The 19,493-nt window shown below is 42.1% G+C and overlaps 1 protein-coding gene across 3 annotated transcripts in view; it reads right to left on the bottom strand.

Moving 5' to 3' along the window:
- LTBP1 (latent transforming growth factor beta binding protein 1) overlaps positions 1-19,493 on the bottom strand; it is a 445,454-nt gene that overhangs the window by 144,074 nt on the left and 281,887 nt on the right. For all 3 annotated transcript variants that reach the window (XM_062209234.1, XM_062209235.1, XM_062209236.1), the window contains one exon: positions 5,374-5,496. In XM_062209234.1, the coding sequence (XP_062065218.1) occupies positions 5,374-5,496 (123 nt within the window). The remainder of the gene's footprint in view (positions 1-5,373; positions 5,497-19,493) is intronic.

The following is a 19,493-nucleotide window of genomic DNA, read 5'->3' as shown; positions in this document are numbered from 1 at the left end:
TTTAAACACCTCTGGCATTTTCACATTCTGGGCAGCATGACACAAAACCTCAGCAAGACTTTGCTATCCAGAACAATGCAAGATTGCAGTTTCTGTTGTCTGGGTATCTGTTAAACCGAGGTTAATTCCACCCAGAAGGCTAAGCGTGAAGGATAAGTCATTAGTGTTTAATATTGATAACTGAAAATATAGCACACGTGATTAAACCTTCCGATTCATATGGTTTTATGCTACACCAACAAAAGTAAGAACTGCCAGATTTTTAAGAAAAAACAGAAATGGATCTGGGTATAAAGTGGCTGAGGTACAGTAACAAAGGGTGATTACCAAAGCTCTAATATGGAACTATATACCACCAGTGCATTCTCAGACTGTATTTTCTGCAAGGTATGTTGCTAACTTGAGGGCAAAAAGATTCAGGTTCTGGATCTAAAGCGAAAAACATTTCTCAGGCATAACACCCACCAGAAGAGACATTCATCAAGAAAAACAAACGTTTTGCTCTTGTCATAGAGAAAGAGGCAAATTTTCAAAAAAATCAAAATAAACATAGAGCTCCGTACCCAAGTATGGTATTGAATCTTAACCATAAATCCCAGGTGGTGGCAATCCAAATACAAAACAGAGTGAAAAGGCAAAGTTCTATAGTTCTGTGAGTATTATTTGGGTTCCTCAATGGCAAATTAAGCAATTTACACTTATCTATGGCCCTAATCACAGGGCTGGGCAATAAACCCTCATTATACTTTCAAAGACATGCTAATCTAGTATATTAAAATGTGGATGATAAATAACATCAAGCAGATACAAATGCATCCAGCACTTTGAAGAAGTTTAAAAACTAGAGAAAAATTTAGCAAAGAACAAAGGCATAAATGTTGTGCTAACCCTACTTGGCTGCTGTCACTCTCATACCTCCCATATTCTCCCTCCTTTCTGGGGCAAAACACAGTATTAGAGTTCCACCTCCCTTTAAGCCTTTAAGCTTCAAATTCTTATGGTGTGGATGTCAGGATGCAGGTGTGGGGCGGGTAGCGGGCAGAGAAGTCTGTTCCAAGGTATCTGAGAGGCAGATGGCCTTCCTGCAGATAAGCCTCAGGGCATCCTTTTTGGGAAATGGGCAATTAAAAATAAATTCTGGGAGAACCAAAATAAAATAAGTAATGATTCTAGGGCAACTGCAGGGTGAGGCCATGCGACCTACCGTGTGACAGGTGAGACTCATCAGTACCTTTCCTTTATGATACGATTTTCTCCCATGTATTCTGGCCATGTTCCTCTTCTTGATCAAAGGCTCAGCTTTTGGACTAAGACAGATTCAGTTTCAAACCTGGGTTCAAGCTCTTAGAGGATTGTGACTTCTGGAAAGATCCCTAACTTCTCAGCATCTCAATTCTTTCATTTCCAAAATAGGAAGAATAACAGCATAATCTCATAGAAGTCTAGTAAGTATTTAATATGATAATCGATGTAAAGCACTTATCACTGTGCCCAGAACTTAAGTATGCAACAAACATTATTATCATCAAAGTTTTGTTGTAACTGTTATCATCTGGAAGCAAACAGTCTGCCACGACCCATCTAACCTCCAGGCCGTGGTGCCACAAGACCTTCAAGTGAGCGAAGAGGAGGTGGAAAGAAAGGAAAAGGCCAGGGCCAGCACTGTGGTGTAGTGGGTAAAGCCAGTCTGCAGTGCCGGCATCTCATATGGGCACAGGTTCATGTCCCAGCTGCTCCTCTTCTGATCCAGCTCTTTGCTATGGCCTGGGAAAGCAGTAGAGGATGGCCCAAGTCCTTGGGCCTCTGCACTTGGGGGGGGGGGGGCAGGAAGAAGCTCCTGGCTTTGGATAGGCACAGATTGGCCATTGTGGCCAGCTGGGGAGTAAACCAGGAGATGGAAGACCTCTCTCACCCTCCTTCCCTCCCTCCCCTCCCTCTCCCTCTCTGCCTCTCCTCCTCTCTGTGTGTAACTCTTGACTTTCAAATCAATAAAAATAAATCTTTTTTAAAAAAGAAAGAAGTGGAAAGGTCCAGTTATGAAGAATCTAATGACAGCCCTGAAAACCAAAGGAGATGAAAGTGTCCAGGCTGGCACAGGCACCCAGCCAAGTGCCCGGGAGAACAACGTGATCTTAGGTGAAGCTACCAGCTCAGCTTCCCAATGTGCAGGCTAAGGAGAATAATGCGTAGCTCCTAAAGATGCTGCAGAAACTCAAGAGAAACAATGGACATTGTCATGCCCGGCTTTCAGGAGGGATTCGCCTTCATCTCATGACTTCAGGGCCACGGCGGAAGTTCCTGAGCACATCTTATCTCTAAGCCTCTATGTGTCAAATTGCTCCAGTCCACGGGTCAAGAACAGTATGAAGCAGCAAAAGTACAGGCTCAGAATTCTTTCCTCTGGGCCTATTAACTCAACGTGTGGACACACCCTCATCCTGGAGCCCTTAAATTTCTCAAGAAGATTAATTGCAGCTCAGATGCCCGAAGGTCTTTTCCACTGACTGTAATCGTTACTATCCTATTCTTGAATTTGCTGTGACAAGTCCTAAAATGTCCATGCATGATAGGCAGAGACAGATCTAGAGCATCCTAAGACACAGGCATGGAGGTCTGGGCCAGAAAATGACAGCATCCTGCTCCTTTTTCCTTTTGGCTTGGTGAAATTAAGGACGGGGAGCAGGCAAGGAAAATCAAAGGGTGCACCGTCTGGTGGGAATTAAGGAACGCTGAGGGTGTTCATGTCCGTGAATTTAAGAACAGAGAGAGCTTCCTACTGCTCTCCAGCCATTGCCAAGTGCTGTTCTTGGAGTTCAGGGAGTCAGCCACACCTCTTATGGCCTGGCTCTGCCCTAAATTCTTGCTGCCTGAGAAAACGCTGTTAGTCTCCACTGTTTGCTTGCACGCTCTATCTCAGGCTGCTTTTACACATCTTGAGAACATGAGGGAACTTCAGAAAGTCTCTGGAAAAATAGAATTAGAAGATGAGTTTATTTTGGTGTGAGAAAATGTGAAATCCACACACAGTTTTATAACATACATTTCCCATGAACTTTTTGCAAACCTGTCAAATGCATGGATTTCAAAAGTTTTTATGCACCAAAATAAACTCATCTTTTAATTCCATTTTCCATGAACTTCTGGTTCAAATGTTACACAGTCATCTCTGTCTCCTGTGTAGGTATTCCCTAGTCTCCTGCTACTTCCCCAGGACTATCAAGGATATCACCAATTTTCCTTCCCCGATCCCCTTTTCCTCTGTGGCCATCACCTTCCTCCCTGATTTTTCTCAACTATCTTCGGACTTGTCCTATAGATTTCTCTAAATACTACACCGACAATCACTCTGAACAGACCCAGATCATGGCTCCCAGAAGAACTCTATACATCTCCATGATGTTCCATGTGGTAAATTCAGAGAAAGAGAAATAAATCTGCCTACTCAACACTGGTAAAAGCCTAGGTTTTAACTCCAAACTCGACATTGGAATGTTCAGCTAGCAACAAACATCTCTTACTACTTATCATTTCAGCTGTTGTAGCTGAACCGTAAAATTGAATTATTTATTTTTCAAATAAGAATGGATGGTTGTTTAATATGTTCAGAATTATTTGGTCAATGACAAGGAAAATAAATGCTAAGGAAATGTGCAAGTGTTTCAGAATTCTCATTGGCAGGTTTCTACAATCTTATTAAAACTTGGATGTCTGCCCTTAACTTAGACATCAGATCTAGTCAAAATTTCACAGAACACGTTGTGACCAATTCTTCAAGTTGACCTAGTCCGCAGCCTGTAAGAATTTTAACCAGACCACAAGTCAAATTATTTAAGAGAAAAAAAAAATGTGTAAGTTCTATAGTCATTCTTTTTCATCTTTTAACCAAAAAAAATGCACAAGAAAATAGTATATCCAAGCTAATCTTTTCCACTTAACTCAAACAACCATTTCACATATTTATGCATGTAATTCAAATCAGCCAAAAACTATCTCTAAATTATATGGATATTATTAACAATGGGATTTTTTGGCTAGAAATGTCCAAATCCTTGTACCAATTTTCAAGCGTACCTTGTAGGCAAACTTAATTTTATGGTCTAATTTTACAAGCCCTCCCACTCCACCCAAAAAAAAGCCCTATAACTGGGTGCACATCTGCTCTATGATCAGAAATGACTGTTAAAAAATAAATGGAAAAAAAGGACTTACGTGCAAAATTTCCTAATCTGCATTTGACAGTTTTTAAAGGAATAAGTAAATAGTAATTAGTAACAATGCTTCAAAAAAGACTCAGAAAACTCAGTCAAAAGTAATAAATGAGACTATCCTTTTTGTTTAACTACTTTATTTCATCATTTCTATGTATTACACCTTAGGGCACAGATAAATTTAGCAAAACATGAATAATGGAATGCTCATGAAGAATGTGCCTTGAACAAAGGTCAAGTTTAACACCAGGGTCAAGAAGGATGCAGCTTAGCATATACCAGAGCTAGTTAAAAACTAAATAAAACAAAACCCATCAAGAGAGAAACTAATACAGAACTGTTCTTAAAATTATCCTAATGGTTGTCTGCTATGGATTAGTTTAAAATATGAAACTTTGACAGTATCTTTTAAAACTCTGCAGTGTGTAACTACTTTTATGATATCAGGTATAATTACCAATACCGTTCACCTTCAAAATTCTGCATGTGAGAATGTTGTACCTAATACGTATCCATCTCCAATAAGGATCACACCAGATCAGTTTTTGGGGAGTGGAAGTCTCTCTGGAGAAAGACTGTTTTCAGAGCAATATTAGAACGTGCAGTTGAAGGTAAATCTTTACCCTTTTCAAGAGCAACAGAAAATCTCAGACATCTGGAAGGCAAAGCTGTCTAATGCCTGCGGCAGGCTGGTAGCTTTGATAGGAGATTCAAAATTAGAGCTGGACTAGAACGTCTGAAAGGCAGTGCCTGGGTAAGTTTTCCAGATTCTTCCAGCTAAGAAAATACAGTGAAGCCGCTTTAAATCACACTCCACTGATTCAGAATTTGGAATAAAGGCAGAAGCTGGGACAGGGTTTAACGTAAAGAACACTTTAAACATTTATGAAAGAGAAACTTGTTCTCATCTCTCAGAGACCACAAGATGTTGATTTGCTAACTTTAATGAACTCTTTTCTTTTTATCAAAGTTTTTTATAATTTTCTGGTAGCACTAAAATGCTTCCCGGAGAAGGCCCTATCTGGCTCCCTCCCTCTTGTCACTTTCACTAACAGTGTTTTGCAGTTATTTACAGACTTCAGTACACCACTGAGTATTTCCATTCTTTCTGATACAGCCCAAAGACAACTGACCCAAAAGAGAAGTACAAGTGACTAGTACTTACGAACACAACTTGAAAAGGTCGGATCCGGCCCAAATCCCATTTTGCAGGTACATCTATAGCTGCCCATGGTATTCAAACACTCACCATTAGGGCACACACCTTGAAGTTGGCATTCATTAATATCTACAGGAAAACAAGATTCTTTTAGAAGAGGCAGTCATTTCTACAAAGCAGATTATGCTTTTTCACTAGGATAATCTCTCAGTTATAGATTTAAAAAAAAAAGGTGCAGTAGGTAGAAATGACCTCATCTCAAACCAGTGACAATGTATTGAACACTTACAATTTTTTTAACAAATATTCATTTTGTAATATTTATTATATGCCAGGTCCTTGCGTTAGGCGGAGAGGATGTACTAGTGAACCAAACTGACGGAAACCTCTGTGCTCCAGACCACTTGCATTTTTAGTGCGAGGACAAGTGCGACATAACACAGCTCACAGGTGAGGCAAGCACCCTCACCTGGAGGCCCTGGCACGCTTACAAATGCACGGAAAAAACTAAAGTAGTGAAAAGCAGTCCAAGTTATCACAAACAGAAGAACGGTCATGAACTCGACAAAGTTCAAACTGCCTGTAAAAGATGATCCAAGCCACGAAGGGAAGCTGCAGGTAGGAAAGCCTGCGGCACTGTGCAAAAAGCACAGGGTCTTGCCGTCTGGAGAGGAGTTAGGTGGACAGGGAAGGAAGAGAAGGAATGTTCTCCGTGGGTGAATGCTGAAGCACGAGTGCAGAGACTGGCCAGGGGAAGGGGCTCAGGAAATGGTGAGTCAAACCACTGGCTAGAGAAGAACTCTCTGGAAGGTACATAGTTGGAAACAGAGCTGGCAAAAACCAGGCAAGGTTTGTAATCAATTTTTTGAGAACCGAGAGCTATGCTAAAAGTTTCTGAGCAGCAGAGAGAGGTAATCAAAAGCAGGCTCTAGGAAAATTCACCTGGCCAACATATGCCTGAGGAGCAGACATTCAAAGTCTGGCCACTGAAGCAGCAGGGCACGTAGGAGACTGGGGCAAGCTGGGGTGCTGATGGTGAGGATCATCAGATGGTGAGGAATGCACTTTTTTTTTTTTTTAAAGAGCAACTGACAAGGCATGATGCTTGACTGGACAACACAACTCTAGAAGATAAGAGAAAGGCATCCAAGTCCCTCCAACCTGAGAGAAGAGGAGAAAACCCTTCCCCTGAAGGCCCTACCTGGGCAGGGTGATTAACACCATCTTCCCCTGGACAGCCTGTACACTTGTGCACTGGTTGCACTACTACACATTCTGTGTCACCTCCTGCATCCCAGAACTTTCCTTGCTAGGAGGTTCCCTTTTCAGTATCACCTCGTCTTGCTGCTGGCTGCCAGGTTAGGGTGGAGGTTCCCCCTCCCTCTGCACGGATTTACAGTCACAATCTTGTGCTCTCTTCCAATGCCTCCCCCTCAACTCTCAACATTACTCACTGCCTTGATCATGATGCCAAGAGAAAACCGAGGACAGGAATTAAGACTAGAACAACCAGATAAACCTATAGGTACAGACAAAAAGGAACAAGAAAATCCACAAAGAAGCAGATTTGTGAAAGACTCTTCCTACTGTCCTATTCTGAGTAGGTCTCTACCCAGGTCTTCCATCTGGTACAGGGGCCCAAGTACTTAAGGTATATTCCACTGCCTTCCCAGGTCATTAGCAGGGAGCTGGATCAGAAGTGGAGTATCCAGGACTCAAACCGATATTCATTTGGGATGCCGGTGCCACAGGTGGAGGCTTAACCTACTACACCACAGCAATGATCCCTCTAATTGGTTCTAATCAGCCTATGCTACCAACACTGGCATCAGCACCCTCAATTCGCCTAATTGGCCACATGGACCTTCCTTAGTAACACACTCTGACGCTTCCAGAAAATTCCCGTTTCCTGCAACTGCCCTCATTTATGTATTCTCATATTTTCTGAACTACAAAAAATTAGAAACCAAGTTTGTAAGTTTCCTCAATTTATAGTCATGCACTGCATAACATTGTTTCAGTCAGTGATGGATGGTGTTTGTAACAGCAGTCCCATAAGCTTATAACGGAGCTGAAACTTCCTATCGCCTAGTAACATCATAGCTGTTGTCACAGGATAGCCAGAGGCACTAATCACATCTGTAGTGATGCTAATGTAAACAACATACCGTTTCTAGCTTCATGCGACCATGGCACATACGACTATGCAAGGCACATAACGCTTGATGATAAATGACTAGGTTACTGCATTATGTATTTTTCTACTACACATTTCATCATTATTTTAGAACACATCCTGTCTGCTAATTTCAACATGTTTACTGTAAAACAAATGCCATGTTCTGGTAGCAGTAGCCTCGCACACCTTGTGTGTACCATGTCTCTTGAATGCATCGAGAGGCCACGTCTGGTGATGCACTTACACTGTTGAGGTTTGTGTAGGTGCACATGAACACACTTGCATGATGATGAAATGGCCCAATAACACATTTCTCACAATGTAGCCCCACTGTTAGGCAATACATGACTGCATACACACCCAAGTATATCCATTTTAAGTATACAGCTAGACGGAGTTGTATGTGTGTGTGTGTGTGTGTGTTGTGTACAGATGAGAGTATGCAGACCTGAGTGTGTATATATACTGTGGAACCATCACCCAGATCACGGTTAACCCAGACCACCACCTTAGAAGGCTGCTTTGTGCCCCTCCCCGTTCAATATTTCTGTCCCCCACGGCTTTCTACTATTTGGACTCTTAGCATTAACTGGTCTTGCCTGCCCTTGTACTTCACATAAAGGGAATCACACATTCTTTGTGACTTCTGTTGCTCATTATCATGCCTACCAGACTCATCAATATTGTTGTAAGTGCAGGAATTCATTTTTTACTGCTTTATTTTATTGTATGGGAATATCAAAATCAACTTATCCATTCTACCACTGATAGATAACTGAGTTCTTTCCAGTTTGGGTCTATGAGTAACAGCGCTCTGTGAGGATCCTTCTATAGATGTGGTTTGTTAGATCTCAGTACTCACTACTCTGGAGTATATACTGAGGGGCAGAATTCTCATTTCTGTGACAAATCACCTTCAAGTTTCAACAACCTACTCACAAATTAAAATGTGAAAAGCATTCCATTCTTCAATAGTTAACACTTATAAACAAACTTTCATATCTAAAAATTAGCTTTTTTTTTTTTTGGCAACTTCCTTCTTCCATTCCTAGCTTTGTTCCTGAGAAGATTAGAGGAGACTAGATAGTTTATATCTTTTGTGTTAGAAGGAAATATAAAACAAAATTCTTATCCCACATGAATTTTAAATGAAAAACTCAGAAATTAATAAGAAACATGAGCAACTGTCTAAATAACTTTCGGAGGTGGTAAAAATCTTTAAGATCTTTCAAAACAGAAGGCAATTAGAGATTTACAAACACGTTAATAAAACATGGGTTAAAATGAACATGTTCTATCTGGATATGAGACACTGGGGAGACGCACTGGGAAGACGACAACAGGCCAACATTTAACAACCGTATGGAACATGACTGGCAAGTTGGGAATTATAATTCCATTTAGACTTCCATTCCTGAGGCTGAGCTATTTTATTTTTTAAAAATCAAAAGCTTTTTGATTTTAAAGTGATAATTTTATTAATAACATATTTGACTAAATAGTGTCTCAGAAGGTTCACACTTTATAGGATCAGCCAAACTTTCTACATATATTCTGATTTACATAAAATTATTTTAGCACTTAGTTTAAAAAACAAAAACAGAAAAAAATGAATTTATGCATCTTCCTCCTTCTGTGGACTACAAAATTTCTCTGGAAAACTATGGGATTCTATCTTCAGCAGAAATGGTATAATCATAGCTATTATCCTTTTGTAGAGATAATTTTGTTCCAAGTCATATTTTTAAAAAATATTAAGGGGCATGAGTAATCTAATGAGAGAACTATCCCACTAAGACTGAACTTTTAGGTTAACTAGCATGCTAAATTTGTTATATAGAGCAAATCATTTAATTTCTTTTGATCCCAGTTCCCTCTCCTGTAACACAATTAGGCAGAACCATTGAATTCCCAAGGTTACTGGGAATTATTCTGACTTAAAAACAACCTGCCAGTTGCCAAGGTTGAAAAGGCCAAGGAATAAATAAAGTATGACATGTAATGCATAATGTATTATGAATAGCATAAGTGCCCTTTGGGGATATAAATATACTTCTACGCATCTATTCTCCTATCGGAAAGCATGTGCGTCTAACAAAGTGAGTAATAATTTACTGTCTTCTTTGTGACGTGGATTTAGGCAGGAAATCAGGCATGCTCAGTGACCAGCCAGAGTTAGGCACAAGGTGAGAACAGTGCAGGACAATCTTTTCACTATATAAAAACATGAAGCTTTCTGGAGATTCCGCTTTTGCTGATGGACAGAAATTCCATGACAGAATTCAATGTATGACTTCCACTTGACAGCAGAAACAATACCTCTTGAGATAAATACTGTTCCAAGCCCAGCCAGCCAATCTAACAAGGAAGCTCAGTATTTCTTAAGCTTTGCGAAGACGCAGTTTTTCAGAGGTGTATATACCCAGTGTTGCCACATGAAGACACTTCATAAGGCACCCAGGCTTGGATCCTCTTAAGACAATCAGTTTCTGGATTTTGGCCTTCAAATGTTTCCTCTTGAAATGATTTGCCTAAGAACACATCAGCCCATTTTCCTTTTCTGTTTTCCCCTTTCATCTCCTATTGATTGGGCCAAGGCGTAGCTCTCACCCGGCCAGGGTCTTTCTAAGCACACTGCCTTACAATGTAAAATTCGCACATGCACTGAATGAATCAACAATTCACAACATGTAGCCTCTGAAGGGCAGCGTCAGGAACGGTGATAAGACTGACTTTTTTTTTTAATCAAAAGGAGGCCTGGCTTTGCCAATCAGGCTACACTGAAGACAATGTGCATTAGCTGAAGGAGCACGCATCTAATACAAGTGTGCCACAAATGAATCTACGTTATTCATTTGATTCTTTTAAATTTATAACATTAAATGTCAGCTTAAAAATCTAAGCTTTCCAAAAATTATTCTAGAGGTAAGTGAGCTAAAGCCATGAAGACCAACATTCTAGAGCAATCTTATCCAAGGTATTTTGCACAAAACACAGGCTTTGGGAGACTTCTGCTAACAGAGGGATTCTATGGCCAAACATGTTTGAGATGCACTGCTGTTCTCACACACGCTGCACAGGTAAGATCCAGGAAGTTCTCTGTCAAGGACTCTTGGTTTTCTCTGACTTGGCTTTTCCCACACGCTTGACTGTGGAACCCTGCTTTCGCATACACAGTCTATTAACACCCTCTGAAGTGGTGGTGTGTGGAGAACATCCTGTGAGTGCTGCTTTCTCCAGCTGCCCCAGAAGCCACTGTAGGGGTCTCTCTGAGGTTGCGTTTCTTCCATCGAGGCCTCCCTGCAGCCAGAACCTCCCCTCCTCACCTGTAGCACCCTTGATAAAATAAAAATCCACCCTAGGGTGAACCCAATGAGCAGACCCACGGGAAGCAGTCAAAGCACTGTGTGAACAACTCCCTTCCTCTTCATCCTTCTGTCTTCGGGGCAACATAGCAAAAGAGTTATCAGAGCCCAGAGAACAGTTTGGATTTATTTCTGGATCCATGTGTGTTACACATGGAAGACACTGCTCTTCATACACACACACACACACACTCTCTCTCTCCCAGCTGGCCTTGCAGCTCTGACTACAGTCTGCACACACTACAGAAATTCCTCCTGGAAACACTCACAGCAATAGGAACCCACCACGGGCTCTCCTCATCGCTCAAGACACAACAGCCCTCTTCCCACTGATTTTTACAGCTCCCGAGATTAAGGTCCAAGAGCTACTGGGAAATACAAGGTGTTAATGACTCACTTCAACACTGTCTTTCCTGAGGAAACCTGAATAAAATAAAAACACACGCTTCCCTTTTGAATCCTAGCCCAGTGATACAGCATAATAAGAGGATGTACCAAGAAAACAATTCTAAAGTGCAAATGAATGGGTTCTAATGATTTTCCAATTTTGATCAGGTCCAGATCAAAACTCATTTAAATTCTTTGTGAAAATACTGTACCTGTTTCGACTATGAATTGCAATAGAGGCTCTAAGAAGATGCCCAGAAAGTAAAGCAGCACCTTCCAATCGGCACAATACCTATTGATTCCTCTGAGCCACTATTAACTACGATGGAGGAGTTGGGGCTAAGCGTTGTGGTGCAGTGAGTTAAGCTGCTGCTTCAGATACCCACAGCCCATATCAGTTTGAGTTCTGGCACCACTTCTTCCAATCCAGCTTCCTGCTTATGTGCCTGGGAGGCAGCAGATGATGGTCCAACTACTTAGGTCCCTGTGGCTCATGCAGGAGACCTAGGTGGAGTTCCTGGCTCCTAGCTTCAGCCTGGCACAGCCCTGCCTGGGGAGTGAGCCAGCAGATAAAGAGCTCTCTAACTCTTTCTCTCATTCTGCCTTCCAAGTAGATGAAAAACAATGAATTAACGGGTTTTGAAAAACTAGGACATGGCATCATATTAAGAACCCTAGAGGGGCCAGCACTGTGGTGCAGTGGGTTAAAGCCCTGGCCTGAAGTGCAGTCATCCCATATGAGTGCCGGTTCTAGTCCCGGCTGCTCCTCTTCTGATCCAGCTCTCTGCTATGGCCTAGGAAAGCAGTAGAAGATGGCCCAAGTCCTTGGGCCCCTGCACCCACATGGGAGAACCGGAAGAAGCTCCTGGCTCCTGGCTTCAGACCGGCACAGTTCCAGCTGTTGTGGCCATCTGGGGAGTGAACAACAAGATGGAAGACCTCTCTGTCTCTACCTCTCTTTGTAACTCTGTCTTTCAAATAAATAAAATAAATCTTAAAAAAAAAAAAAAGTACCCTAGAATTTGTGGGATTAAGACACTAAATACAGTAGGACATTATGATGATTCTCTGTTAGACTTAACCAAAAGAATGTTCAATTTCTTTAAGATTTTATTTATTTGAGAGGTAGAGCTATAGATACAGAGAGGGAGAGACAGAGAGAAAGGTCTTCCACCCATTGGTACACTCCCTAAATGGCCACATCAGCTGGTGCCAGACGTATCTGAAGCCAAGAGCCAGGAGCTTCATCTGGGGTGCAGTGGCCCATGCCCTCTGACCATCTTCTACTGCTTTCCCAGGATATAGGCAGAGACCTGGATCAGAAGTGGAGCAGCCAGGACATGAACCAGCACCCATATAAGATGCTGGCACTGCAGGCAGGCAGAGGCTTAGCCCACTGCACCACAGCACCAGCCCCTTATATGCTACAGAACTGAATGATCCAATCTGGTTTACAGACTCTCTTACTTCCTAAATACAAAGCAAGAACAATGTATTCTAAGTTTCATCTTTACACCCACATTTCTCTCATGTATTTTTCCTATTTCTTTCTAGAGGGAAATAAGTATACACTTCCTTTAAAATAATAGAAACAATGGAAACTGTAGGGACAAAGCTGTAACTGAAAAGCAATGCAAAATAAACAGAGAAGTCAGAGAAGAACATGATGAAGGATTGGGGAAAGGCACTGAAAAGATTTTAATGAAAATATCAACGGACATTAGCACTCCACCGGCCAGAATCCTCAATATTGCAACTGTATTGACCATGCACCATTGAGTGAAATAAGAACACATACTGGATGACTTGAAGGTTCACAGCAACAAAACTGATCTGTGTTTCTAAGAGTTAGAGTTCTGATTATATCTGGAAAAGAGGGAGAAGGTAAAGCTTGAGAAAGGACGAACGGAGGAATCCTAGGGTGCGGGTAACATTCTATTTCTTGAGCTCTCAGCTACACAGTGTGATCGCTTTGTGAGCTATTTACTCATGCTAATTATACTCCCTATGATTTGTGCATTATTCTATATATAAGTAACACTAACAAAAAGCTGAATTAAAAATTTAACTATTCATTTCTAATGCAATTGCTAGAATTATGGGTTGTTTTTTTTTTTTTTTTTTTTGACAGGCAGAGTGGACAGTGAGAGAGAGACAGAGAGAAAGGTCTTCCTTTTGCCGTTGGTTCACCCTCCAAAGGCCGCCGCGGTAGCGCGCTGTGGCCAGCGCACCGCGCTGTTCTGATGGCAGGAGCCAGGTGCTTATCCTGGTCTCCCATGGGGTGCAGAGCCCAAGCACTTGGGCCATCCTCCACTGCACTCCCTGGCCACAGCAGAGAGCTGGCCTGGAAGAGGGGTTTTTTTTTTAAACCAATACTTTTTTCATATGCCTCTCAAGTTTAGATGCACAATGACCTCACAATAATAAAATTTAAGAACTTCAATTCACATATTTTTCTGAAGCAAAATCCTCACTTACTTACTAAGTTAGTACAAACCGTAAGAGTATAGCAGACTATTGCTTCTTGGCCTTTTGGCTAAGATCAAGTGAAGAGTAAAGCAGACTGATTATAAACATGGCTTGGGTGGACATTCGGGCAGCATTTAAAGATGCCATTTGAGATGTTCATATTCCATATTGGAGTGCCTGGTTCAAGTCCCAGCTCCACCACTTCCAAATCAGCTTGCTGCTATTGCACACTCTGGGAATCAGTAGATGATGGTTCAAGAATTTGTGTGCCTGTCAGGCATATGGGAGACCTGGGTTGAGTTGCTGGCTTAACGCTGGCCCAGCCCCAGCTGTTGCAGGCATTTGGGGAACAAACCAGCAGATAGATAGATAGATATCTCTCTCTCTCTCTCTCTCTCTCATTGCCTTTCAAATAAAATAAGACAAAATAAAAACCTTTTAAAGAAATAAGTACAAATAGCTCTACTCTCCTCCTCTCTTTGTATCCATTCTCTTTGCTGTGTGATTTTGTAGCTTCTCCCACAAAGTGGTAGAGTCTGTTTCCCCGACCCCTGAAATTAAGTTAACCATGTGACTTTCGCCATGCCCTGGGTTACAGTGGAAGTGACAGCGTGTCAATTCCAAGTGCCTCTATTCTGTCGCTTAGAACCCTACCATCACAAGAACAATCAAAGCTGGTTGACCTAAGCACGAGAGACCTTGTGGAAGGGGGCCAAGGCATCCCTCAGAAACCAACCTGGCCCATACAGCCATCAGCTGAACACAGATAGAAGATCATCCACATTTGGCCCAATGTAGCAAAACTGCAAGCACCCCAGGAGAAGCATGACAGACAATACATGACTATTTTACTAAGAAATTGCTAACTGATAGGGAATGGGGAAAGGAGTGATCTAAGGTGGCAAGTGTCTCCAAATTCAAAGGAAATCTAGCTTTTAAAAAACAAACTAATATCTGTAGGACCATAAACAGGCTGCTTGTACAAAGACTCCAGGATAAAAATGAGAAGGAGGTGCACAGGCTTACGGACAGAATGAGAGGAAATTGACTAACTACAGGGCAGATCTATTTAAAATAAGAGTATCTGTTATCAAAAATAAAAAATGAAATTCAGAGAATTCTGTGATTCAAAAGCAGACTATTAAAGTGCCTAACAGATAGAGTGGTCTCGATGGTTTCAGATATTATCTAACATCATTCCCAGCACTGTCATTTATTAAACAAGGCTTTCAGTGCTCCTGTTCCCACCTGTAAAAAGTAGCTGTGGTTGTTTCAGGAAAAAATGAGGTTAAAAAAAAAATAGAAGTACTTTAATCAGGATTGGATTAAGATGGTGGAGTAGGGAGGGAACTTGCTGTTCAAGTCTAGGAGAAGATAGTTTTTAAACTTTCCGAACGCAGGCTCAGGGAAGAGTCAGGGACATCAGAGGGAACTCTACACAGATTGGAGGGGCACAGTGGACCTATGTGGAGGGCGAGGACATGGGCAATTTCGGACTCCAGCAGCTGAGAGCCTCCACACCAGCGCTGGAGAGTGAGGTGAGACCACACTGCAGCAGTACAAGCCACTGGCAAAAAAGCTGCAGGAAGGGCCTAGAGGGAACCCAGCTTGGAGCCCTGTGGTTGGTAGTGTACCCACCAAACTAGAGGAGAAAACACAAAGAGGGGGTACACTTTCTCTCTCCTTGATCATCCTGCAAAGGCATCCTATGACAAGACGACAGAGAGCAGGCAGCATTTTGGTCAAACATAATAGTGGTACCAGCTCAGTTCTGAGCCCAGCAACCATGCAAGCTGAGTCTGGTGGGGAGAACAGACAAGGGCGGGTGCTTGGGACTGTGGGAGACTTGTGTGCTGGGACTGTGAAACACTGAGGCTGCATGGGAGGACTCAGGGTGTGGCTGGGACACTGAGCAGTCACTATGGGAGGCTCCACAAGATCAGAGCTCCCTGGTTACCTGGCAAGGGACACTGCTAGGCAATCTGAGCTTACACAAAGGACTGCACGGAACCTTTGTGTGGTCCTTCCAGCAGAGAAGTTGAATAATATACTTACTAAGGCTAGCACCCAGGCACTGATCTCCTTTGAGGAGAGGAGCTCAGCTGAGTCTATGCCAACAGATAAGAAGAAACCTCCCCTCTGAAAAGAAAAAGAAAAAAAAAAAAAAGGAAGCTGGCACCGTGGCTCAATAGGCTAATCCTCTGCCTGCAGCGCCAGCACACTGGGTTCTAGTCCCTTTCAGGGTGCCAGATTCTGTCCCGGTTGCCTCTCTTCCAGGCCAGCTCTCTGCTATGGCCCAGGAGTGCAGTGGAGGATGGCCCAGGTGCTTGGGTCCTGCACCCCATGGGAGACCAGGAGAGGCACCTGGCTCCTGCCTTCAGATCAGCACGGCGCACCAGCCACAGTGCGCCGGCCGCGGTGGCCATTGGAGGGTGAACCAACGGCAAAGGAAGACCTTTCTCTCTCTCTCTCTCTCTCACTGTCCACTCTGCCTGTTAAAAAAAAAAAGGAAAAAAAAAGGGAAAAAGGCAAAGGGAAAAAGAAGACAGGAAGGCAGGAAGAAAAGGAAGGAAGGAAAGAAGGAAGAAAGGGAGGGAGGGAGGGAGGGAGGGATTACCAGCTGGCTGTAGGTCACATTAGACACGCCCTCTACCCTGGAGCACTGAACAGAGCTCTATGGCCACACCCAGCACACAACTCTAGTTATTCCTTGAAAGAAGTTGCTCCACTAATCCACTCAGACATAGTACAAAGATAAAAGCTACCACAGTGAAGAAAAAAAAAAGAAACCAACAAGTCTCTCCACAAATGCTGAATAACAAATGCACCAATACAAGAAACAAGAATAAAGAGAACATGACACCCCCAAAAGAACACAACACTTCAATACTATATTGTCAAGATGATGAGACTGAAGAGATGCCAGAAATGGAGTTCAAAACATTAATCATAGAATTACTTAGAAGTAATTAGAAGCAAATGCACAAACTAATGAAATCCATACATAACATGAAAGAAAATTTCTTCCATGAAACTGAGATCTTAAAGAGAAATCAAAATGAAATCTTGGACACGAAGAATTCAAAAAATAAAAAATACAGTGGAAAGAATTAACAATAGAATCAGTGAAGCAGAAGAAAGAATATTCGACTTAGAAAACAAAGTACAAGAAATTATACAATCAGAAGAAACACAAGAAAAAGACATTAGAAAACTAAAAAACACTGTTGGGATATACAGAATACTATATGACCCAACATACAGGTTCTGGGAGTTCCTGAAGGTGTGGAAAGAGAAAAAACACCTGTCAACCCAGAATATTATAACCTGAAAAGCTCTCATTTATGAACCAAGGTGAAATAAAGACCTTCCATGACAAACAGAAACTGAAAGAACTTGTCACACCTGCCCAGCCCTGCAGAAGATACTTAAGGATGTGTTGCACACAGAAACACAAATCATGGTCATCACTATAGAAGAAGGTAAAGGAAGGAAATCTCTCAGTAAAAGTACAAAGGAAATCAAAAGTCAAAAATAGGGCCGGGCCGCGGCTCAATAGGCTAATCCTCCACCTTGTGGCACCGGCACACCGGGTTCTAGTCCCGGTCGGGGCGCCGGATTCTGTCCCGGTTGCCCCTCTTCCAGGCCAGCTCTTTGCTATGGCCAGGGAGTGCAGTGGAGGATGGCCCAGGTGCTTGGGCCCTGCACCCCATGGAAGACCAGGAGAAGCACCTGGCTCCTGCCTTCAGATCAGCGCGGTGCACCGGCCGCAGCGCGCCAGCCGTGGCGGCCATTGGAGGGTGAACCAACGGCAAAAAGGAAGACCTTTCTCTCTGTCTCTCTCACTGTCCACACTGCCTGTCAAAAAAAAAAAAAAAAAAAAAAAAAAAGGAATACATATGGAAAAATGGCAGGACAAAATCATTACTTATCAGTAGTCACCTTGAATATAAATGGCCTTAGCTCTCTGGTTAAAAGACACAAAATAGCTGAATAGATTAAAAAAACATTAGCTGCCTACAAGAAACACATCTCACTAACAAAGATGCATGCAGACTGAAACTATGGAAAAAGATTTTCCATGCTAAGACAAACCAAAAAAGAGCTGGTGTAGCCATCTTAATAGACAAAATAGAGTTTAACACAAAAACTGGTAAAACAAAGAAGGACACTATGTAATGAATAAGGAATCAATTCAACAGGAAGATATAACCATTATAGATGTATATGCACCTAATTACAGGGCACCTGGCTATTTAAAAGAACTGTTAAGGTATCTAAAGGGAGACAAGGACTGAAATATCATAGTAGTAGGAGATTTCAATACTCCACTTTTAACAAGGGACAGATCAACCAGGCAGAATATCAGCAAGGAAACAACAGAGTTAATCGACACTATAGAGCAAATAGACCTAACAAATATCTACAGAACTTTCCATCCCACAGTTGCAGAATACACATTCTTCTCAACAGTACATGCAACCTTCTCTAGGATTGACCACATGCTTGGTCATAAAGCAAGTCTCAGCAAATTCAAAAAAATCAAAATCATACCATGCATATTCTCAGAACATAATGTAATGAAGCTGGAAATCAGCAATCTGCAATCTCTAGAACGTATGCAAACACTTGGACATGTTCCTGAATTAACAGTGGGTCATAGAAGAAATCAAAAGAAAAATCACAAATGAAGATGACAATAAAACATATCAAAACTTATGGGATACAGCAAAAGCAATGTTAAGAGGAAAGTTTATAGCCATCAATGCCTATATCAAGAAATTGGAAAGGCACCAAATAAATGAGCCATCAATGCCTCTCAAAAATCTAGAAAAACAGCAAACCAAACCCAAAACTAGTAGGAGCAAAGAAATAATTAAAATTAGAGAATTAAAAAAAATGAATTAAAAACACAAAAGATCAGCAAAACGAACAGTAGGTTTTTTGAAAAAAATAAAATTGACACACCATTGGCCCAACTAACCATTAAAAGGAGAGAGAAGATACAAACCAATGAAATCAGGGATGAAAAAGGAAATATAGGCCGGCGCTGCGACTCAATAGGCTAATCCTCCGCCTGTGGCGCCGGCACACCGGGTTCTAGTCCCGGTTGGGGCACCGGATTCTGTCCCGGTTGCCCCTCTTCCGGTCCAGCTCTCTGCTATGGCCGGGGAGTGCAGTGGAGGATGGCCCAAGTGCTTGGGCCCTGCACCCACATGGGAGACCAAGAGGAAGCACCTGGCTCCTGGCTTCGGATTGGCGTGGTGCGCTGGCCACAGCGTGCCAGCCACAGCGGCCATTGGAGGGTGAACCAATGGTAAAGGAAGACCTTTCTGTCTCTCTCTCTCACTGTCCACTCTGCCTGTCAAAAAAGAAAAAGGAGAAAAAGAAAAAGGAAATATAACAGACCAAAGAACAAAAAGAATCATCATAAATTACTACAAAGAGCTGTATGCAAACAAAGTGGGAAACCAAGAAGAAACAGATAGATTCCTGCACACATACAGCCTACTTAAATTGAGCCATGAAGACACAGAAAACCTAATCAGACGCATTACCAAGAAAGAAGTTTAATCAGTAATAAAGGCCCTCCCAACAAAAAAAAGGTCAGGACCAGATTTCCTCTTTTGAAAAATATCTTTAAGTCTTTTGCCCATTCCTTCACTGGGTTGTTTATGTTGTTGTTGTGGAGTTTCTTGATCTCTTTGATATTCTGGTTATTAATC

Source organism: Lepus europaeus, chromosome 13 (genome assembly GCF_033115175.1).
Source record: "Lepus europaeus isolate LE1 chromosome 13, mLepTim1.pri, whole genome shotgun sequence".
NCBI lineage: Eukaryota > Metazoa > Chordata > Mammalia > Lagomorpha > Leporidae > Lepus > Lepus europaeus.
Note: the sequence above shows the minus strand (reverse complement) of the source record. Positions and strands in the feature narration are given on the sequence as shown.